Source organism: Zingiber officinale, chromosome 8A, assembly GCF_018446385.1.
Source record: "Zingiber officinale cultivar Zhangliang chromosome 8A, Zo_v1.1, whole genome shotgun sequence".
NCBI lineage: Eukaryota > Viridiplantae > Streptophyta > Magnoliopsida > Zingiberales > Zingiberaceae > Zingiber > Zingiber officinale.
This window is the reverse complement of record NC_056000.1, coordinates 136,554,511-136,578,962: the sequence shown is the minus strand read 5'-3', so window position 1 is coordinate 136,578,962 and position 24,452 is coordinate 136,554,511. Positions and strand designations below refer to the sequence as shown.

General features: G+C 38.1%; 1 protein-coding gene across 1 annotated transcript; it reads right to left on the bottom strand.

Moving 5' to 3' along the window:
- Positions 1-19,515: 19,515 nt before the first annotated feature.
- On the bottom strand, positions 19,516-22,458 carry LOC122011318 (disease resistance protein RGA2-like). The gene has a single exon (XM_042567705.1). It carries the CDS (start codon positions 22,456-22,458, stop codon positions 19,516-19,518), a length of 2,943 nt encoding a protein of 980 aa, XP_042423639.1.
- Positions 22,459-24,452: the final 1,994 nt, after the last annotated feature.

Genomic DNA, 24,452 nt, shown 5'->3' with positions numbered 1-24,452 from the left:
GAGCGGAGCTCCCACATATTATTGTTGGTTTGTGGTAGAGCGTTGCTCTTACATATTTTTGATTGTTGTGGTGGAGCGTTGCTCCCACATATTACAGATTGTTTGTGGTGGAGCGTTGCTCCCACATATTACGGATTGTTTGTGGTAGAGCGTTGCTCCCACATATGTGGTATTTCTTGTGATGGAGCATTGCTCTCACACTGGAGGTTTTATTCTTTGGTGATTTATATCGTTGATGATCAGATCTGTTTATTGTCGAGGATCTTATGGTTAGGAATGTCTGTGATACAGACATTATGTGTCTTGGTTTTACCATTAGGGCTTGCGGAGCCTTAGATGTTTTCATGGACTCGATGATTTGGGTATCCCTAGGATATTGGATCAGAATTCGTTATCGTTATTGACGACATGGTGTTTTATTCCTGATCTGAGGTGTATCACGTACACTATCTTCGCATAGTTCTAGAGATGTTTCGACTGAAACGTCTATATGTGAAGATCAGTAGTGCGTATCTTGGTTGTCTTTTGTGAGATGTTTGAGACACACGGTCACCAGTAGGGTATACCGTGGTTCCACAGGAGATCGATGTTGTTACCGTTGGGAGTAGACGGAGTCTATAGAAGAGGCTCGCAACTTCCTTTGTTTGGCTCGATATTTCCGGAGATTCATTGAGGGTTTCTCACGGATTGCTATGCTACTTACACGCCTGACCAGGAAAGGCGTGAAGTTCATTTGGACTGAGGATTGCAAGACCAGCTTCCAGGAGCTGAAGCGGAGACTGGTGTCAGCTCCGATTGTTGGTTATACCTTCTGGAGATAACAGATTTGTGCTCTACACCGACGTATCTCTTCAGGGTTTGGGTGCTGTTCTGATGCAGCACGTCAGAGTAGTCTCCTATGCTTTTTGTCAGTTGAAGGAGCATGAGAAGAACTACCCTGTACATGATCTAGAGTTAGCCGCCATCATCTTTGCTTTGAAGATTTGGCGACATCATTTTTACGACATTACATTTGAGATTCTCACTGATCATAAGAGTCTTAAATATATTTTTACTCAGAAGGAACTTAATCTCCGATAGAGGAGATGGATGGAGTTCCTGAAGGATTATGATGGTACCATTAGCTATCACCCGGGGAGAGCTAATGTGGTTGCCGATGCATTTAGCAGGAAGCCCACAGGGACTTTAGCTTGCCACCGAGTTGTGGTCACGGACTTGATTCAGGTTTTCTCCGAGTTAGACCTTGAGAAGCAGGGACAGACAGAGCAGGGTATTCTTGTTATCATAGTTGCTCAGTCGTCGATCAGGACGAGAATCCGAGAGGCCCAGTTGTGGGGATCTCATAGAGCTCAGCGTGAGGCAGAGTTGGTCCATACTATCAGACGAAGAATGTCAGAGGCATAAGACTGCCAGAAGAGTTATGCTGACTGGAGTCGGAGACTCTTAGAGTTCTCCATTTGCGACCATGTTCTACGAGTCTCATTCACGAAAGCGATGAAGAGATTTGACCTCAGAGATAAGCTAGCTCCGCGATGCATTGGACCTTTCCAGATCTTGGAGAGGATTGGAGCGGTAGATTACCGGCTGACACTACCACCGTCCCTAGCAGGTGTTCACGACGTATTCCACGTATCTATGCTGAGGAGATATATATCCGACTCGACACATGTGTGGACCGATATCTCAGTTCCTATTTAGCCTGACGTTACCTATGAGGAGGTTCTGGTACGAATTCTGGACCGGAAGAAGCGTCAATTGCGGAACAAGACTATCCGGCTGGTTAAAGTCGAATGGTAGCATCATACGGACGAGGAGGCTACTTGGGAGCTTGAGGATACTATCCGAGCTCGATACCCCCACCTTTTCACTTGAGGTATGTGATTTAATTTACCGTTTAGCATTTATACGCTTTACCTGTTGTTAGTATATGTTGATGGTAGATACCGAAATTTGGGGACCAAATTTTTATTAGTGGGGGAGAATGTAAAATATCGAAAAATTGGTGAAACGCCATAAGAGAATTTTCTGGAATTTTTAGAATTTTTTCAGGAATTTTTCGGAGACCGTATGGACGAGTTTACGGGGATAGAAACGGGGCCCGGGAAAGCCTATTTAGGCTACCCCACCGAATGAGGAAAAGTTTTTTTTTCTTTTCTTATGTTCTTTTCTTTTTGTTTTCCTTTATTTCTTTCCTCCGTTTCCTTCTTCCCCGCGAACCTGTGCTGTGCCAAAACTGCTCCGAGGCAGTTCCTTCTTCTCCTCTTCTTTTATTTCCTTTCTCCTCTTGCGTGCCGACGCCGCCTCCCTTCCTCTTCCCTGCCCAAGCGCCGGCGATGTGCGAGCCACCGCCGACCGAGCCCATCCCGATCCTCTCCTTCGCGGGGCGCTGATCCTTTCTCTTCCCTCTGCCCTAACGCCGGCAGCCTGATTTCCTCTCCGACTCCACCGCTCGACGCAGACCCCTCTCCTAATCTTCCGGGGGGGGGGGGGGGCTCACCAGGAGTCGGTTGACACGTCTGCTGCCCACAGGTCTCACTGAGCAGAGCCCTAGCCGACGATCCACCATCGTCGATCAGCCCTTGCTGAGCTTAGTGGATCTGCCCGCAATCACCACCGACTGCCAATTAATTCTCTTCCATCTACTTCCCATCCCTTAGTCCCTGGTGATGAGATTTTCTTCCTCGCGCATCACAGCAACATCCGGATTTGCATCAGAGAGGAAGCTCGAGTTGGAATTCGGCTTTGGCGAGGGATTGGCTGTTCATGGATAGCTGCTGCCACTAGATACTTTGCTTCGGCTGGTTCCCTAGCTCTAGGATCTGTAATGGACTTCTCATTTGGTTCGACATAAAGCCTTGGCCAAATTCCCAAATAGCACTAGTTCGGTCACCATTACCGCAGTGAACGCACTCCGACACTGATCAAGCAGGTAATCTTCTAGAAATTAATGAGTTGTTGGAGGTTAATTCATTGTTTTATCATACTGCTACAAATTGAATCAAAAGATAGTTGGGATTGGTCCGAATGGTGGAACGATTAGTGTTAATGGGTGATTAGTTGTTTATGTGTTAAAAAGGGTTAATAAAGCTAAACCTAGATGGTTGGTGAATTAGGAATTTGTTTAGCTATTTGTTTATAATTATATTAGCTAAACTGTACGATTTACCACAGGACTTTGACGCGAGACGAGTACCTCGATTACCAGATTTGGACTTTTCGATTGGAGGCGGGTACTTTGACTTATGTCTTTTGATATGCATAATAATGTGTTTAACATATAGCAATGATTGTGTTTTCCATTTGTTTCGGTTGGTCACTACATGATTTGTTACATGTTGCTTGTTTACTTATTATGCACTGCATGTTATTATTTACCTGATCATACATGCTTTAGAGGTAGTGACACAACCATATTATATAGTATGTTCAGGACCTAAGGTTTATTTGATACCCTATCTGATCGGTGTACCTTCCATTTGATACATTGTACTGTGGTACACACTTTGTATTTATTTATATGGTTATTGTTATGTTGTTCATGATATTGCCATATTTAGTGTCATGCATCATCTTGCATGATTGCATGTTGTGCGATTGTCTGCTCCATTATTGTCGAGCACATCGCCAGTTACATGTATCTGTACACACCACCACTCATGGGTTAGTGGTATATCAGACAGATGTGTGACAGTTCTGCTGTTTGGCTCCGTTGGTCTGGTGACTCAGCGTGGTAGCCGGCAGACAGTTCTGCTCTGTTTGGCTCCGTTGGTTTAGTGTAGCAGCGTGGTAGCCGGCAGGCAGTTGGACTTTGTTTGGCTCCGTTGGTCCGCTCATGGGTAGTGTGACGCAGCGTGGTAGCCGGCAGAGAGTCCTCCCCGTCATCGTGTACCGGGAGTTGAGGCATTGCGCTCCCCCATTTATGATTTGGGGTAGGAGTATGTGTGTACTCCGACAGCATCCCGTCCACTCGGTCACTCATCAGGGGCAGTGATGTCAGAGTGCACGGTTGTCACAGCCCTACCCACTCGGACTCACCATTGTGTGTGAGATGGCTGACTGGCGTCAGGGGTGACCATATCATTGGCATCATATGCATGATGCATTTATTGCTTGTGTTTGCTGCATTTACTTGCTGCATTTATATGGATGCATATGATTGACATGCATACAGGATTATGACACCCTCGGTCTGACGACCCTGTTACCCTTATACCTTGGTCCGGGTTAGTACAACTTTTCTCCTGCATTCCTCAGTTGCATTTACCTTTCTTGTGTCAGGAGACTGTACGCATGATTAGTGCTAGTTGTTATATTCTTTATTATGCATATCAGTTGTACCTGCTGAGTGTTGGACTCACACCCTCCTTCGTTGCTATTTTCAGGATGATGATGTCCGGAGAGAGTTCAGTCGCTAGTCTCCTGCAGTCCACGAGGATGGTTATTTGTCTTTTGGTGTTCTTTTCTAGACTATGTTCGGACTTGTTCCATTTTAGATACTTTGGATCTTGTATGGATTGTTTTACTTGTGGATGACTTTTATTCGGATTTGTTTTTACTACATGTGTGCCTAGAGGACAGAAGAGGTAAGTTCGTTGTGATTTGAGCTTTATGAGTGTAGTGGTGTAGGATATCGGTTTTGAGCTTTACGAGTGTAGTTGAGTAGGGTTGTTTTTGAGTCATATTATCCCTGTTCTAGTTTGTTAAATTGATATAAACTGCATGGATGGCTGTGTGATGTATTTTTATTATTGTTATTATTCCAGCCGCATGTGGCTGAGGTATATGGTGGTGTAGGAAGTTTCAGATTTTTCCCCGTACAGGGGAGATGCTGCTGAAATTTCTTCGGATAGGGACTCCTCCGGGGCGTGACACTAGGTTTAGATAACCTAGTAACCCTACTGGATTCGGGACTTGCTACCTCGGGCCTATTTAGGGATGCGCACATAGCAAGTACAGTTGGCGGGCCCATCAGCAGCATGTTTATTATTTTTATCTATTTATGAAAATAGTTTTCAAACGTCACAAACCAGATATGTGAATGCAACTTAGCTTTAGTTCAATTTTCTTATTGATATAGCAAATAGCTTTATGTTCAGTTCTTGATTGCCATGACTTACATGCCCATATGCCATGTTTTTAGCATTTTCCGTATGATCATTAGCATCTATTTCATTAGCATCTTTTAAAAGCATGATTTTATCGAATGCATGTTTTGTGAGGTAGATGATTTCTTACTAAGCTCCCAAGCTTATAGTTTCCTTTTTCCTTATACTGCAGATAAAGGTAAAGGGAAGATGGATTAGCGGAGACTGGAGGACAATGCGATCAGATGTGTGTGAGAAGGAACTTGGAGTAAAGACCCTTGGGGAATTAGCCCATCTGAAGATTTAGAATTTCTGATCTTGGTACTTTCTACACTTTTAGGATGTTAAGTATCATGAATTATGAACGTATGCACCATATCATGCTTAGACCACTAGTTTTCTTGATGTTAGTTAAATAACTAGGAATGATGCAAGTAATGACATGTCTAGTAAGTTAGTAATGCTTTTAAGTCGATACAATTGTGTTGTATGTGGATTGTGGTGAAATGCAGCAGAAATCGCAGAAATCAGAGCTCCAATCGATCAGCCGATCGATTGGGAAGTGATCTGCTGCATACAGAAAGCTGATGAATCGATCAGCTAATCGATCGGCCATGGATCGATCAGCCGATCGATCGGCCATGGATCGATCAGCCGATCGATCGGGAATTTAATTCCCGCGAACAGAGAGCTGTTGAATCGATCATCGGATCGATTGGACAGACTAGATCGATCATCCGATCGATCCAGAATTGGCCCCCGTGCACAGTAGCACGTTGAATCGATCAGTGGATCGATCGAATAACTCCAATCGATCAGCCGATCGATTAGAAAGTCTGATTTCAGCTTTTGACCAAATGTTAAGTTTAGGTTTCCTTCTTCAGTACATGTACAACAATGACTAGGTATTTTGAACACAAGTTATAGGTTTCTACTAGTCGTTAGCAGAGTGAGACTTTAATTATTACAGTATTCCGCACCTTATAGTTCAGTTTAGCATAATGATTGTAACCCCCGACCTTACAGTCTAGACAGTAGGAGGCGGGGCGTTACAGGCCAAATGCCAGGCATGGAGACCTAACAGGTTATGGTTGACCGGAAGTTGGCTGTGGGACTTTGGACTTGAGTTTGAGTTAAGTTCAGAGTGTTCAATCGATCGGTCGATCGATTGAACATGGTCCAATCGATCGGTCGATCGATTAAACTACGCTGTGATTGTAGGAAGGCTCAATCGATCGACCGATCGATTGGGATGTGAAATCGTGAGCACAGAGGCTTTCCCAATCGATCGGGCGATCGATTGGGAGCTTCCAATCGATCAGTTGATCGATTGGGCGGCAGAAGCTCTCATGCGGACGCGAGAGCACAGAGAGGCGTTGAATCTATCGGGCGATCGATTCAGGCAGTCTCAATCGATCGGTTGATCGATTGGGAAGTGACCGTTGCGCAAGATGTAGGTGATGGACGACTGCGATAGAGCGGTGCTAACATGGCAATCTATTGAGGTTGATTTCAATCGATTGGGAGCACAAGATATAGCCATTGCGGAGCGTTTTCTCCGCAGATCCTTGCGATTTCTTCCTACGATTTCTTAGCAATCTTCAGCGATAGTCTCCAACATTCACTGCAGTCTTGAAGGCACTTGGAGATGTTTCTCCAAGGTTCAAGAGGCAACAACAAGCAACAAGTAAGCAAGAAGAAGTAGTATTTTCATTTGCATCTTGTACTCTCCTCTTGTATTTTTGTGTGTGTTGTTGTTTGAGTTTGTACGAGGCTTCTCCACCTCCGGCTGCGACCGAGAATGAGTGTTTTATTAGTGGAGATAGCATCGTGTGTAGATCCTTGGATTAGTCACCTCATCTTGAGGTGGATACCAAGTAAATCCGTGTGTTAGCGTTGTAGTGTATTTGTATTTTATTTTCTGCTGCATATCAAAGAAGAAGCAAGAACAAGCGCGCGACGAGACGCTATTCACCCCCTCTAGCGGACACGATGGTCCTAACAATTGGTATTAGAACGAGGTCGCTCTTCTACGGACTAACCGCCAAGAGAGCAAGAAGCTAGAGGAAGAAGAAGATGGAGATTGAAGGACCGCTCGGATGGGATATCCAAATTCCACCTTCGTACGACAAAGAAGACTTCAATTATTAGAGGACACGATTAGAGACATGGTTTCAAATGGATTGGAACCAATGGGTTGCATTGGAAAACCCATTTGAAGCCCCTAAGGATAAAAATGGGAAGCACCTCCGAGCTCGACATTGGACCGAGGAACAACGGGAGCAAGCGGAGACGGATAAGGAGGCAACTAAAATTTTGCTAAATTTATTATCCTCTAACATTATTTTGAATGTAGGAGAATACTCAAGTGCATGTGATCTTTGGAAAAAGATCATTGCTTATCATGAGCATCCTACACAACTCCAAGGAGTTGAGGAGCCCAAGGAGAAGGGCTCATTGGTCCAAGAAGAGGAGGACCAATCGGATGTTGACACGAGTGCAACATTCGAGGAAGAAAAAGAAGAGGAGGAGAAGGAAGAAGATGAGAGACCCTCTACATCTTCAAGAGAGGAAGAGGTGGAAACATCCACATCCTCAAGTAAAGAAGAGTTAGAAGATAAGGCAACCTCCACGTGTCAAGCTACATCAAATGGAGGATTGAGTGCTACTCCTACAAGCAAAGGTATAGAAATTTCCTTTGTAAAAAATAAAATCATATCATTTGCTTTGAGTGTAGGGAGCATGGGCACTACAAGAGCAAGTGTCTCAAGTTAGCCAAGAAGAAGAGCCAAGTAGTACCCAAGGGCAAGGAGACAATCCCCACAACAAAGAAGAGCAAGGAACACATTGTGTGTTTCTTATACAACCAAAATTGACATTATCGAAGCCAATGTCCAAAGGGGAAGAAAACAACCAAAGTCAAATGAGGAAGCACAAGTCTAGGGGGAGCTTCCCAGGTAAAAACCAAGGTATCATTTAATGAATCTATTCCTTTGACATATGATAAAAAGCATGCTAGAAATAATTCTTATCATCTTAATGCTATTTATCATGAGAATAGGAGGCATGATTGCTTTAAAGATAAATATATTCCTCCTCATGCTAGATTTACCACATCTAAGGTTAGGAAGGTAAATAATTGTTAGAGTGTATATTAAAAGCCTAGCTTTTGTAAATATTTATTTTTGAATAAAGAATCACATTGGTCAAATGTCTGTGTTTATTTGTTAAATATAGTTGTTCATTTAATTTATATTATAGATAACATAGTATGTAGTGTCACACACAGAAGATAATATTATCAGTTCCTTACAAATTATAAACAGTAGCTCACGACCAAGATGGACAGGAATAAATCATTGGAAGGTCGTAGTATAATTAGGTATTAGTTTATCTTGACTATATAATTACACTAGTACACTCAGAGTGTATTGAATAAGACCATTTGAGGTAGTTTCTTTTTATACTGACTTTATAAAAGAACATAGCCTCTGTTATTATGGAAGTGTGTGCTCTTAATCCTAATATAATAACAAGCACATATATTTAATATCTATTTCTTTAATTTATCAATGGGTGAGATTTAGTTCGATAAATCAATAAGCCCGATAAGTTGGAAAATAATATTACTTAGAGTGTGTGTTGTTGATTTAGGTTAATAATGTCCCCAAGAGGAGCTCATAAGGATTGTCATGTAAACCTTGCAGGTTGACTTAGTCTGGCATGACGATAAGGTTGAGTGGTACTACTCTTGGAACTAGATATTAATTAAGTGAGTTGTCAGTAACTTATTTAATTAATGGACATTCGATATCTTAAACACAGGGAGACTAACACACTCATAATAAGAAGAAGCCCAAAATGTAATTTGGGATTGGTGTGGTAGTTCAATAATAGTTATTTAGTGGAATGAATTATTATTGATGAAATTAAGTTGGGTGTTCGGGGCGAACACGGGAAGCTTAATTTCATCGGGAGACTAAAATCAATTCCTCCTCTCGGTCCCTATCGTAGCCTCTTATTTATAAAGTATTATACCCACCTATACACACCTTCTTACCCATCCTAAGGTGGCCAGCCAAGCTAGCTTGGAGCCCAAGCTAGGGCCGGTTAAAGCTAGGTTCAAGGGTGCATGATAGTGGTCGGCCCTAGCTTGGAGTCCAAGCTTGGTGTGGCCGGCCCTATTAAATAAAAAGGATTTTTATTTTTTTAAATTTTTCTGATGTCGAAGCTATGGTTTAAAAGAGAGTTTAAAATTTAAATCTTGTCTTTTATAGCTTTCTACAAAAGATTAAGAGAAGGGTTTAATCTCTTTCCTTATTTGTAGTTTTAAAAGGAAGATTTTAATTTTGGCAAAAACTTTCCTTTTTGTAACCATCAATATATTTTAAAATAGAAATTTTAATTTATAAAATTTTCTTTTATAACCAACCATGAAGGGATTCAAAAAGAGGAAATTTTATTTTTAAAATTTTCTGAAAACAAATAAGGAAGTTTTAATTTTGTGTTTTAAAACTTGCCTTATTTGGAGCATGATGAGGGGCCGACCATGTAGGTTATGAAAATAAACTTTTAATTAAATTTTCCTTAATAGCCATTGGCAAGTAAAATAAGTATATTTTAATTATAATTAAATTTCCTTATTTGCCAAGACCAAGGAATATAAAAGAGAGGGTAGGGGTGCCTTCATGGAGAGATAACTCTCTTCTAGTTTCCTCCCCTCTCTTCCTTGGTGTGGTCGGCCCCCTCTTTCTTTTCGTTTTTACTTTTTATTTCTTCTCCATTGGCCGAACCTCATCTCTTATAGCTTGGAAGAAGTGGCCGGATATAGCTTGGAGAAGGAGAGAAAGGAAGCATCCCTTGGAGCTTGGTGGTAGCCGAACCTCAACATCTCTAGGAGCTCTTGAGGTGGCCGAAACTTGCAAGGAGGAAGGAAGCTTAGGTGGATTCTCATCTCGGTAGATCGTCGCCCACACAACGTCCCGGATTAGAAGAGGAATATGGTAGAAGATCAAGAGGTCGTTAAAGTTTACAAAGAAATATATAACTAGTAATTGTTTTCTACATCATGCTAGTTTTTCTTTGTATGAATTCCAAACACAAGAGGCTAGAGATTCTAGGTTTTGAATTATGTTTCGATTTGTGTTTCTTTTTCTTTTTCGATCTTGTGATTCGATTGTTCTTTAAGGTTAAACCTAGGGTTACTATAGGAAGATTAAATATTGAATTTCTTTAAAAGGCTTTGTCTAGTCGGTGGTGGATGTTCTCATACCCAAGAAGGCCTAGTGCCTCACCATGCAGTACTAGAAGCCAATTTTAGAAATAAATATTTAATCGACTTTGTAACATGGGTGGACTTGGATCAATAGTGTTAAGTTCTGCTTGCGATCCAAGTCTAAACCTTTAAGAACAGATAAGTTAAACTTGGAATCAATAATGTTAAGTTCTGTTTACGATCCAAGTTTAATTTCTAAAGAACACAATAGGTTGTTAGGAAAGGTTCGACACTTGTACAAAAATTTTTATACAGTGGAGCCGGTACGATATTTCGAGTAGCAACCAACAATAATAATTTAGGCAATAACACTAAGGACTTTAGATATATGCCTAAGAATAGAAATGCTCAAGAATTTAAGGAAAAACTAAAATCTAGAGATTTATGGAGGGAAAACCAAGTCTTGAGGTTAAAACTTGATAACTTGGAAAGACCCTAGCAAGAATGGAAAATATTCTTAAGGGTTAAAATGAGCAAAATCTAGGGAGAACTAGGCAAGAGTCATTCAATGGTCATAGAGGTTTGGGATACAAGCCTAAGGCTAAGAAAAATATGACTTCCTTTCATAGAGTCTCATATAGTTATGGGACCAACCCTAGGTTTAGAGGTCAAATCAAAGATACTAGGGAAGGAATCCCTAAAAGTACTTTTGGTAAGACCAATGTGACTAAGACTTCTAAGAAGTCTAATAAAGTCACAAAGAAGGTCACAAGGGAGGCCATCCCTAAAGTTGATCTAGTAAAGGTGACTAAGGCTCCAAAAATGTCAAATCAAGTCACAAAGAAGGTTACAAGAGAAGTTATTCCTAGAAGTGATCTAGTGGAAGTGACCAAGGCTTCTAAGAAGTCTAGAAAGGTCCTTACGAAATTATCTAGGGAAGTCATCCCTAGTGAGTACCTAGAGCATCCAAGGAGCACCAATAGTTTTGGGTGCCTAGAAGCATATTCTTTACACCCTAGATGGGTTTAGAGAGTGTCAACTCTAATTAGAAGGGTAGGTAACCTAACCTTGGTAAAGTTGACACTTGAGAGCATTTTCAAGGTTATTGTTAACTTTTGAAAATGAAGAGGATTATTAGTGTTACTCTTTGAAAGAGTAAAATGTGCCAAGTCTTGAGGAATTGGACTTAACTTTAATTTGTCACACATGCAAAAAGAATAAGGGGGCTAAGGGACAATTTAAACCTTAATCAAATTAATTACTCTTTAGAAGAGTAAATGGTGCCAAATCTTGAGGAATCAAATCTAATGTAAGTTGACACACTTGAAAAAGGATAAGAAATGTCTAGTTGAGATCTTAGTATGTTCTTAAGGAACTAAGAGCAAATCTAAGTCTTATGTCTCGAAGATTAATCCTTAAAAGGAGTAAAATGTGCCAAATAAAATTTGAGGATATAATTTTTAATTTCAATTGGCACAAATGGGAAGAGGTAGAAGAAATGTCAAGTTGGGTTTTGGCGTTTCTTCAAGAGATGGACAATCTAGTATTAAATTTTAAGGTTTAGCATAGGATTAAGGATGCTTAGATAGATTATCTAGGTATGCTTTATTAATGCTAAAATGTCATGATTGATTGCCTATCACATGTCATGACATGATGTGTTGCATTCATCCTTATTATGAAAAATATAAAAATATCATGTCATGTCATACATACATCATGTAGATATAGCATGTTTTTCTTTTGAAAATTACTTATTTTGATGTATGCCATGTAACATCATGAATTATGTTAATTTCCTTATAATTAAGGACAAATGACAACTACTATGAGTAGTAAAGATCCCAACAAGTGGTAGTATACCAAGTGACATCCTAGGTGGATGATCATAAATTTCATAATGCCTAGATATATATGCATGATTCCTTCGTTTAGGGTAAAACCAAATATAAATCTCACAAAGAACTATAAGGTGACTTGTATGTATTTTAATACACGTTAGATACAAGTGAGATGTTAGGATGGTGAACAAAACTCAAGATGTTGATTTAGTGCATCTTGTTGAGTTTTATATTTATCAAAACATATAGTTATGTGTTTCCAATCATTGGGAAAGCTAATGTACAAGTCATGTGCATTGAGCTAAAAGAACATGATTGGATATTGGTTTTGAAAATCATTTTAAAATGCTTTTGGAAAACCTTGGTGAAGACTATCTTTTGATAGTATTCATCATTGAAAAGTTAGACATAAATTAGAAGAAAACATTGAAGTTTTCGAGAGTTTTCAAGATTGTGTCAATCTTTGAAAATAGCAAGTATTTTTGTAGAAAACTATTTTCCCTTGATAGAGTATATATACCCTAAAGAGTATTTACATGAATTTTCATAATTTTTGTAATTTTGTAAAATTTTTGGGGAGTTTCTGAATTTCGCTAAAACTAAATTTCAGGAAATTAGAAACCCAATCGATCAGCCGATCGATTGTGATGGTTTCAATCGATCAGTCGATCGATTGGGAAGCCAATTCTCGCGAACAGAGGGTATGTGGATCGATCAGTCGATCGATTGACTTAAACTATATCGATCAGTCGATCAATTTAGAGGGAATTTCTGCACACAGAAGCGCGTGGAATCGATCAATGGATCGATTGAAGTGGTTTCAATCGATTAAGTCCCAACTTCAATCGATTGGAAAGTCTGATTTTGGCCTGAAAAACCTAATTTCAGCACTTTAACCTACTTTAAGTTCCAATAACTATTCCAAATCCCTTGGAATATATTTGTATACATTTAGGGGAAGTTTTCTTGATGAAAACAAGTATGGATTGGTTAAGATAAATCAAGGTGAAGTTTAGGATGAGGTTTAGTTTAAATTTCGAATTTTGGAACCTCAAAACTTCAAGTTTTGATTTTCAAGGGTCATTAACCATTGCTAACCCTTTGGAATACACTTGTATACATTTAGGGGGAGCTTTCATGATTAAAGCAAGTATGGATTGGTTAAGGTAGACTTAGGTGAAGTTTAGGTTGGGGTTTAGTTTTATTATGAAATTTTGAACCTTAAAACTTCAAGTTTTGGCTTTCCTAACTGTTTAGAAACTCTAAATCATTATTGGTGCAATGACAAAAGTTTGACCATATTTTTAGGGGGAGCTACTCCTTGAATGCATGAAAATTTACTTTTAAGGATCTTAGAAGGGGGTTAAACCTTCGTGATGGATAATACTCAGGGTCGAGTATTGGGGAACAATGGAAGATTGGTTACCTTCATTGGTAAAGTGAAAAATGCTCTTGGATGAGCATTGAGAAGAAGATTACTGCTCAAGGAGGAGCATTGAATACAATGAATGGGAGTTTCATTGGGAAGTTGATGCATGTTCTAGGATGAGCATTGTGAAGTGAAGTATAGCTCAAGGGGGAGTTTTGGCGGCAATGAAGAATATGAGATCTTCATTGTGGAACAACATATGAGGTTGTAAACAATGTAGAGTTAACTCTTACGGAGAAGAGTTTGTTTTTTGGTTTTGATGTGTGCCAAAGGGGGAGAATTGGAGGTTAGGTTAGGCCTTCATCCCAAGAAGGGGGAGTTTGTCCTCTAGAAAAGGGAGAGAATGAAGGAAACCTCCATTCATGCTTTATCCATTCATGCTTTATCATGGGGTTAATGCTATGGGATTTAGCCTTGTGATAAAGAAGATGTTAAGGCTATGGGATTTAGCCTTGGTATAAAGAAGCGGTTAAGCCTATGAGATTTAGCCTTGTGATAAAGAAGAGGTTAAGGCTATGAGATTTAGCCTTGGTGTAAAGAAGCGGTTAAGGCTATGGGAATTAGCCTTGGTATAAAGAAAAGGTTAAGACTATGAGATTTAGCCTTGGTATAAAGAAGAGGTTAAGGCTATGGGAATTAGCCTTGGTATAAAGAAGAGGTTAAGGCTATGAGATTTAGCCTAACTTAGAGGTATTGTCAAACATTAAAAAGAGGGAGATTGTTGGGGCAATTTCCCTAGGTCAAGTTTGACCAGTTTGACTAAGCTTGAGTTGAGTCAAGCTTGAGTCAGGATTTGAGTTTTGATGTTTGACAATATAAGGAAATTGCTAGAGCAATCGTCTGGTTGTGGAGATGGTCAAAGGGTTGACCAGGTTGATGAGAATACAAGTCAAGTAGGTCAAGGTTGACAGGAGTCTTAACTGGGAAAGTCCTAACTAGAGGTTAGGCATTTGGAAAGTCCTGGTGAGGAGCCAGGCAATTGGTAAGTCCAAGCATGTAGTCTTGGAAAGGTAAGTACTAGTGTGACTTGGCAAGGAGAACCTGATAACTAGGATGAGGTCGAAGGAAGCTCCTGAAGGTAAGGCGTGAAGGATGGGGAGATATCTGAGGGATGCAAGGCTGATGGAGGAGGCTAGAAGGCTAGTTCGAGGTTGGTCGGGTGTGGCCAAATGCTAGGCATGGAGACCTAACAGGTCATGATTGACCGGGAGTTGGGTTTGGGACTTTGGACTTGAGTTTGAGTCAAGTTCAGAGTGTTCAATCGATCGGGCGATCGATTGAACAGGGTCCAATCGATCGATCGATCGATTGGACTGTGCTGCGATTGTAGGAAGGCCCAATCGATTGGTCGATCGATTGGGATGTGAAATCACGAGCACAGAGGCTTTCCCAATCGATCGGGCGATCGATTGGGAGCTGCCAATCGATCGGTCGATCAATTGGGCAGCAGAAGCTCTCACGCGGACGCGAGAGCACAGAGAGACGCTGAATCGATCGAGCGATCAATTCAGACAGTCCTAATCAATCGGTCGATCGATTGCGAAGTGAATGTTGCGCAGGATGCAGGTGATGGACGGCTGCGATGGAGTGGTGCTGACGTGGCAATTCAATCGATTGGGAGCACAGGATATAGCCGTTGCGGAGCGTTTTCTCCGCAGATCTTTGCGATTTCTTCCTGCGATTTCTCTGCGATCTTCAGCGACAGTCTCCAACATTCACTGGCAGTCTTGAAGGCACTTGGAGGTGTTTCTCCAAGAATCAAGAGGCAACAATAAGCAACAAGTAAGCAAGAAGAAGTAGTGTTTTCATTTGCATCTTGTACTCTCCTCTTGTATTTTTGTGTGTGTTGTTGTGTGAGTTTGTACGAGGCTTCTCTGCCTCCGGCTGCAACCGAGAAGGAGTGTTTTATTAGTCGAGATAGTGTCATGTGTGGATCCTTGGATTAGTCACCTCATCTTGAGGTGGATACCAAGTAAATCCGTGTGTTAGCGTTGTAGTGTGTTTGTATTTTATTTTCTACTGCATATCAAAGATGAAGCAAGCACAAGCGCGCGACGAGACGCTATTCACCCCCCTCTAGTGGACACAACGGTCCCAACATAAGGTCTTATATAGTTTAGTTAAAAACCCCTAAATTCTAAATATAAAAGGGAAAAAGACCAAAATATCCTAAAAGCTATAAACAAATAAATATATATAATCTAACATTCCCCTCAAACTCACGATGCTACAGCTAGAAGTATTGAAAATTTGTTAGATAAGAAATGAAAGCGTCAAGTGGAATGTAACTTGGTAAACATATCAGCAATCTGTAGCTATGAAAGAACAAAAGGTAATGTGATGATGCCAATCTGATGATGGTGACGAGTAATGTGACAATCAATTTCAATATGTTTCATCTGCTCATGAAAATTTGAATTGCATGTAATTTGAATAGCACTCTGATTATCACAATATAACGGAGTAGGTTGATGAAGAGAGATACTCATATCCGCAAATAACCAACACAACCAAACTATCTCACAAGTAGTTAAGGTCATGACACGATATTTAGGTTCTGTGGAAGATCTAGAAATAACATCTTGCCTCTTACTCTTCCAAGAAATGAGGTAGTCACCAAGAAAAATGCAAAAATCAGTGGTAGATTTATGATCCGTAGGATCACCAGCCCAATCCATATCCGAGTATGCACACAGTTCAAGAGATGAAGTAGAAGAAAATAACATGCTTTGAAATTAAGTGCCCCAAAAATACCTGAGAATACGAAGAATAGCAGTCCAATGAACTGCAGTTGCTGCAGGGACAAATTGACTAACCACATGAACAACATACACAATATCTAGACGAGTCATAGTGAGATAAATCAAGCTTCAAACAAAAGTTCTGTACAAACTAGGATCCGACAAAGGTGAGACATCAAATGAAAAATATCGAGCATTAGTCTCAATAGGAGTATTAATGACTCTATTATCAGTAAGACGAGCATCCTCGAACAGATCAGATATATACTTTGACTGTGATAAAAAATAATCTTTCGGGAAATAAGCTGTAAAATACTAAACAATTAATAATTAAATAATAAGGTTATTTGATGAAATAATCTTATTGGATTTTTCAGAAATTTTTAAAAAAATTCTGGGAATTAATTAGAGCTCGTATGATGAGTTTAATAGGATAAATATATAGGCTTGGTAAAACCCGTTTGAAATACCCAATTAAGGTAGGAGTTGATTAAGGAAAATAACTTAGGCTTTAATTAAGTTAAACCTAAGTTTATTTCCTTTTTCTCCCCTCTCTTTTTCTATTTTTCTCCGTGCCCTAACCCCTCACGCAGCCGACCCCCCCTTTTCCCTTCTTCATCGCACCGCCGCCGACGCCCTCTCCCCTCTCACCCAACTCGTCGCGCGGCCTTGCCCAATCGCTGACGCCGCCCTCGCCGTCCATTAGCGTGAGACAAGTCGACATCGCTGTAGCCACTGCCGACTAGGGAGGCGACGTCATGGGCTATTGCGAGTGCCGCAAAGCCCCTTACCGTCGCCCCTCTTCTACTAGCGTAACCCTTGCTCTCGATGCAGCCGACATCACAGCTGCAGCAACCACCACATCGCACCCAACTGACCTCTCCTTCCTCGACGTTGGCCCCGTGCAGAAGCCCTATCATACTACATCCTAGCCATCGCTGCCCTCTTCGGTCGTGCCATCCCCAACCCTAGCCGTGGACACCAAGAATTTGTCGGGAGCCGAGCACTTTATGCCACCTTTCCGGCAGAGCTCTATGGTCGATCCACCGTCGTCCGATCGTGCCAGACTCTGCTCGACACTACCACCCTCTCGACCACAGGAAGTGATGTTCCGAATTGTAGATCCCTAGCTGCAGCGATCCCTATGACTCAGACGATTGTTGCTAGGGTTTGTAGATACCATCAGCTCCGGCAACAATCTTCTCCAGCAGCGAATAAATTGTTGGGGGCATTTGGATTGAGGTAAGAGAGGTTAATTTCAGGTTTGAAACAATCTGAAATTCTATTGTGGCATTGAGAGGTATATAATTTGGGGTGTTTATTTAGATGACAGCAACTTCCATCTTGCTCTAGCCACGATCCTCAGGAATAAGCACATCTTCGACTGTGGATCACCAGTTGATCTTCTAAATTTGGGTGAGTTTCGAAGATTATTTCATGTCTACATTTGATGTGATCAGTATGATGAAGATTATTAGTGTTGTTGCTTGGCTGCAATTTCACAGCCATCGTTTATTGGACAAACCGAAGATAGAGAAGGTAGATGTGAAGGACGAAGGAATATTTCTGAAAAACTAATAGAATTAATATTTTTTTTAAAAAAAATAGAGTATATAATTTTGAGTATTTGGGAGCATTAGTTATGATGAGCACATAAGAACGTCCTATTAATAATCAAATTGGATAATCTTTATTGTAAATCATATTTTTATTATCAATTTAATAGAATAGGTTTGAAAAATGACAATCTCTCTAATTACTAATTTCTCTAAGAGACTCTTTATTATTTTTCTCCCTTTCAACTTTCCTAAACCAAGTTTAACATATTACAAATAGTATATAATTATACAATTATATTTATAAGATATTTATTATAATTTTTATATAATAATAATTTTATAATTAAATTTTAGATAGATAAATTAATAAACAAATTTATTTATTAATTATTTATGAGCATTAATGAGGCCATAGACAATTATAAATTTATTTATAATTAATTGTGGTAAGAATGTACTTGTATGCATTTATCTTATCTAATTTTTAAGTATATTTATTGAAAAGTTAATTGAGCTTTACTTTTTTATTGAGCTCAAAAAGTGATATGATGCGATCATGCTATTAAATTAAATCATTGATTTAATAAATAAAACTTATATTGTCATTAATTTTTAACCTATTATAAATAATTTAAAAAACTATAGTGTCAATATATATATATATATATATATATATATATATATATATATTAAATTAACAAAATAATAATTATGTTACATGTTTAAAAAAAACTTTAGATAATAAATGAGTCAGTTATAACTAAGTTTCTCTAGAAACATAACTATTTCTGAGTTTAAATTTTCTTGTTAGAGCTATTACCTATTAAAAAAACTTCAATAAATAAAAATCATTAAGTTTTATTTTTGATATATTTCAAATACTATATAATTATATAATTTATAAGATATTTATTATAACTTTTATATAAAAATAAATTTATAACTAAATTTTATATAGATAAATTAATAAATAAATTTTTTTATAAATTATGTATGAGCATTAATGAGGCCATAGCCAATTATGCAAGTATTGTAGTTGAACATTTATCTTATCTAATTTTTAAATATATTTATTGAAAAATTAATTGAGCTTCAATTTTTCATACGATTATTCTTCTAAATTAAATTATTGATTTAATAAATAAAACTTATATGGTCACTCGTTTTAATCTGCTATAAATAATTTAAAGAAAGATAGTATTTTTATGTATTTAAATTCAAAATTAAATTAGCAAAATAATAATTATGTTACATGTTTAAAAAATCTTCAGACAATAAGTTCATATAACTAAATAAAGATAAAAATAACATTCTAATCTTTCGCCTAAGTTGGCTCAAATTGGTTCACATGCATAGTTTACAAAGAAAAAGGAAAAGATGCAGTTATCTAACTTTAATTTATTGTTTATCAATTAAATAAATAATAAATTAATTTAAGATAATATCAACAATAATAAATATTTTTTTAATAAATCTGTAAAACATCCAACAAATCAAATCAAACAATTTTCTTCATAGGCATCATTAACTATATGCAGGAGTTTTGTATGCTTGATGAGCATTAATGAATCGATTTGATTAGTTGCTTGATAAATATGTGATTCAATGGTGGTAAAAGGTGAGTACGTTCACCCTCAACGCCTCCGTCAGCCCCAACTGTAAAATTCAATGTAATGGAGCTTGTCCCAACTGTAAAATTCAATGTAATGGAGCTTGTCCCAACTGTAAAATTCAACAGACCATATTGTCTCATTGTTCAACCATACTCTTATTGTAACATCATAAAATAGAGAAGGTCGAGAATGCAAATCTATTTCCTTGAGTTTTGGGCACTGAATTAGTGTCAATTGTTCAAGCTCAACAAAAACATTTCTTTCCGGCATAGACCATTTCTCTAGCGCAAGCATTTCTGAAAAAGTGAGCTCTCTCAACACACAAAATGTGTCGCCGTCACCATAAAATGTATTGTCTATGTGTTTTATTAAATCCATGCCACTTATCTCAAGCTTCTCAAGACAAGGAAGTTGACCGAGTGATGGTAATGTAGCACACCTCCTGAGATTGATGAGTCTCACTTCAACCAAAGAATCAAAACGAACAAGTTGTCGTTTACTCATCCAAGTAGGAAATTCCACTCCCTTATAAGACATGATCTCTAGACTTTTCAAATGCACGTTGGGGCGGAGAGCTTCGAGTACCTGCTGTGACAGAGCTAATTCAGAACTCTCATCTACTTCTTCACCACCCCAATGCAATGACAAGTCGTGAAGACTTTGTTGGCCCATCAGCAACTCAGTTTGAGTCTTCTCTGCTCGTTCTAGGTTTCGTAATCTTATTTCCTGAAGATTTGTTAAAGCTTGCAACTGGGTGAGCACAAATCCTCCATCGACACTGATAAATATTCCTGACAACTTACGAAGGTCAATTGATTGCCCGATCCCATGAGGAATTTGAGACAAGGATGCACATCTTGTGATGTTGAGGATTCTCAATGATTTAAAATTGACCAAATCCTCGGGGAGCTTGCTGAGCCAACAACAACCTTCCACATCAAGCGCTTCTAAGTTTTTGAGTCTTGTTATAGATTTGGGCAACTGTTGAAGCTTTGTACAATAAGCTAGTTTCAAAATCTGCAACTTCTTAAGCTGATGGATTCGTTCAGGTATCTTTTGAAGCTTTTGGCAGCGAAGCAAACTTAAAATTCGTAAATTTGGTAGGTCAAAAAGTGATTTCGGAAGTAATTCCATCTTAAGCTTTGAAAGGTGGAGGTATCTCAAGTTAACCAACTTGCTAACTTCATTGGGTAGCCTTTGGATCATACCACTTTCTACAACTAATATACGCAAATGTACGAGTCTTACCGACATCTTGTTGAGGAACTTTGATATTGCAGTTGTTGCTTTCATGCGTCTTTTTTTATATAATTGAAGTGTTATTTCCTCAACATCTTCTTGTGTCGCTTCCTCTTGTTCTCGTAGAATCAATGTTATCAGTTTATTGCTCACCTCAACTGGCATGGTCGGTAGTCGAAATGGTATAGCTCTATGACTAATTTTCAAACACAAATAGCGACAACACCTTGAAATAATAGTTGAATTTTCGGGAACCTTCATATGCAAGTAGACCATCCTTGATAATCGTAATGCTAGTTCTCGCTTGTTTATATATCTTAAAGATCTTGCATAGAGCTGAATCCAACCTCGTTCGAGGCCTTCAGTTGGTATGAGGTATTCAGCAGTCAACATGTGTAAGATAACATCATAATCATTATAAGCATCAAGTAGGTGATGGTATTGATGTAATCGTATGATGACAAGAGGAAAATTCCTAACCATATAAATATCATTAAGCAAGTGAGTTGCAGCTGTTGCATTCTGGCTTAACAATCCAAAAGCCTTTACCCCAGAAGTATGACTAGGAAAGTAATTTCGGATGCGCCATGCATCCTTCTTTGATTTGTCTTGCTTCAATGAGGGGATTGTCGTTGCTGCCTGTCTCTTGAATAATTCCACCCATGCATCCATCGATAAGGGATTCAAGCAGTATGTTATAATATCCTTCATCCCATTTAAAAAATTCATATCTCTTAAAGCTGATTGTGTTGATGATTTGTCGATGATCAAGACTCCACTCCCCGGCCCGCCCACACGCAATAAGATGTTTTTCAATTCATTCCACTCAGTTGGTTGCATCAAACTAACCAAATTTTCACAATGAAGCACCAACAAGTATCTACTATTGCAGAGTTGTTCATTAATATATTCCCACATGGCTGGTAGCGGCAAGTCTAGGTGTAATTTCTGATCACAATATTCTTCCTTGTTCATGGACCTTACAAATTCGTTTCCAATAATATTAATCGTCTTGAATGTCGAAACGAGGGGAAGATCCACCCAAATGCGATGATGAAATTGTTGGCAAACCCAAGTATGGTGGTAGATCATATGAGCCAAGGTCGTCTTCCCAACTCCTTGTTCGCCATCTATTACAATTACGAACGGGTCGTCATCATCACCATTGTTGTTGGATGATACTAGTTGTTGTTCCAAGATTGCAATGAATTTCTCTAGATCTTCCTCTCTACCCACCACCTCATTTTTTAGGACAATTGAGTAGTCTTCTCGGAGTGGGTTCATAGAACCCATAGGGTCCCTCCGAAGACCCATTGAAGATCCTCTCAGCACAAGAGAATTCAAGCTGCACAACATCTCTTTCAGCTCTACTAGAATAACATGGCGAAAGTTCACCTGTTGGGTGTTGCCCACAATGGAACGATGGAAACTTGCTTCCCAATCCATGATTCTACTGAGCAACTCTCCCACATCTATAACTGCTGCAGCCACATCTCTCTCCCAATCTTCAAATTCTGGAGGCACATCTAACACCTTGCCAAAGTTCGCCCATCTTTCTGAAAAATTTTTAGACAGCATTCTCATCTCAGGGAAAGCGATCATTGAATTGATGGCCCAAAGGTTATCACAAACCATGGCCAAGTGGTTTTGGATACACAGCAAGCGACCTTGTGCCATCAGGGAAGACGATGGGAGCACCTGCAGCAATAGATGCTTCAATTCGTGGAACACCGACATTATCTCTTCAACTTCTTATTTTCTTTGCTAGTGAATGGGTTTATCAAATGGTGGAGAGAATGGTAGTCAACCAAATTAGTTTTGATATGTACACCATCGTGAAGCAAACTTTCTTACCATCATCTGCATCTTTCATTTGCCATCGCCACAAGCAAAGCAAAGTATTCTTTTGCTCATGGAGTAGAATAAACATCATGCTTTACCCTGGTCCGCAACATAAAATATCCTTAATCTACATCTCACGCCATGGAAAATTCAATTTTCTTCAGAATTAAAGGCTTGTGACCAACCAAAATCCTTGTCAGCTTTAATTTAATTTATGTATTTAATTTCTTTTTCTTTTCTTTTCTTTACTTTTTCCTTTAAGAAAGTAAAAAAAAAAAATCTTCAAGGCTTGTAAGATGCTTATATCCTTAACAGCTTTAGTTTATATATATATTTTTTTTCATCTCTCTCCCAATCTGTAAATTGGTATTTGAATTTGAACGTGGAACCGCCGAACCTAAATATGAAATTCTCCGTTTCGACCAGCATCCTTTATAGATAAGCCAAAAGGAGGATTAACGTGTGGAGAAGCTGATGAAGTTTAGCATACTATGTATAGACTCTGATTAGTTTTGATTAGTTTAATTACGAGGAAATTGAGTTTCATTTAAAAAATTAAAGGATTAGGGATTAAATTGTTGGAAATTGGCTTTTGCTAACTAATTAGTCCAAAAATATGGACATGAACAGCAATGTAATTATATTTGGCGAATGAAAAATTAATATTTTTTTATTATTTGAGTGATGAAAGATTATTTGATAAAAGTGTTAGTTCGCACGTGAGTAATTGAGGTTTATGAACACATGTATGTACCCCAAATGTTAACTAAAGATGCGTGTCAATTCTCATAGGGCTATAATTAATCAATTATACTTAAAAATACTTAATCATTGGAAATTAATTATACTTAATCATTTGAAATTAATTAATTAATAAATAAAATAAGATTATTGAAAATTTCAATGATCGGGAACACATTCTAAAGCTAGGAAACAACCAATTAACAATTGATTAATTTAAATAATAATAATAATAATCCTTTTTGAAAGAAATCCTTATTCTATAAACGGAAGTTACTAGCTCAACTTACTGATCAATACTCAAGTTGGAAGTTTATAAACTCTTGAATGCTTATGGCTCTCACTAAAAAGTTCTAAAGATAGGAAGGTTTGTCATGACTTATAATTATAATTTATTGTGCTTCTATTTTATTTTTTATAACCCACATGTTCAATTTTTACAATCCAATTAATTCTGGAGATGACTAATTCGACCTATAGAAATTTTTCATTAATTTTCAAGGTAAACTATGAAAGCACATCAGTAAGTCGTCTGTAGTAGACCCTATAGTTTTTGCCTTGTTTGTAAGGCCATCCAATACCAAATCAATATTTCATTTATGAAGATAAACTCGTAGATTTTTTTTCATCCATGGGTAAGTGCTTCTATTTTAAGTTTTAAAAGGCAATGGTTAATCAATTGTACAATATTAAAATTTACTTTTATCCTAAACTTTTTCTCTTATCCAAAATAATAAGTCAACTTGAAATGGTATGTGTACTTAAAAATAAATTGATATAAAATTGATATATAGAATCGATAACAATCTATTAATTTTGTTAGTAGCCGAATTAACTAATTTTTAAAATTTTAAAAAATAGTAAAACTTTTATTGAAAAAATTAATCAGTTTAATAAAAAAATTAAAATTCTCAATATTTTTTATTCAATAAAAAAATAATTTAATTGAATTTTAAAATTCATAACGAACCTATTTCATCAAAATAATCAATATTTTAAAAAATAAATTTTGAATAGATTGAATCGAATTTTCAAATTAATTTATTTAATTATTTTAATTGAATTAAATTTTATTGAGCATCCACATCATCTTGAATAACTTAATAGCAATTTTTTTTCCTGAATACAGAATTTCTCTTAAAATTTAT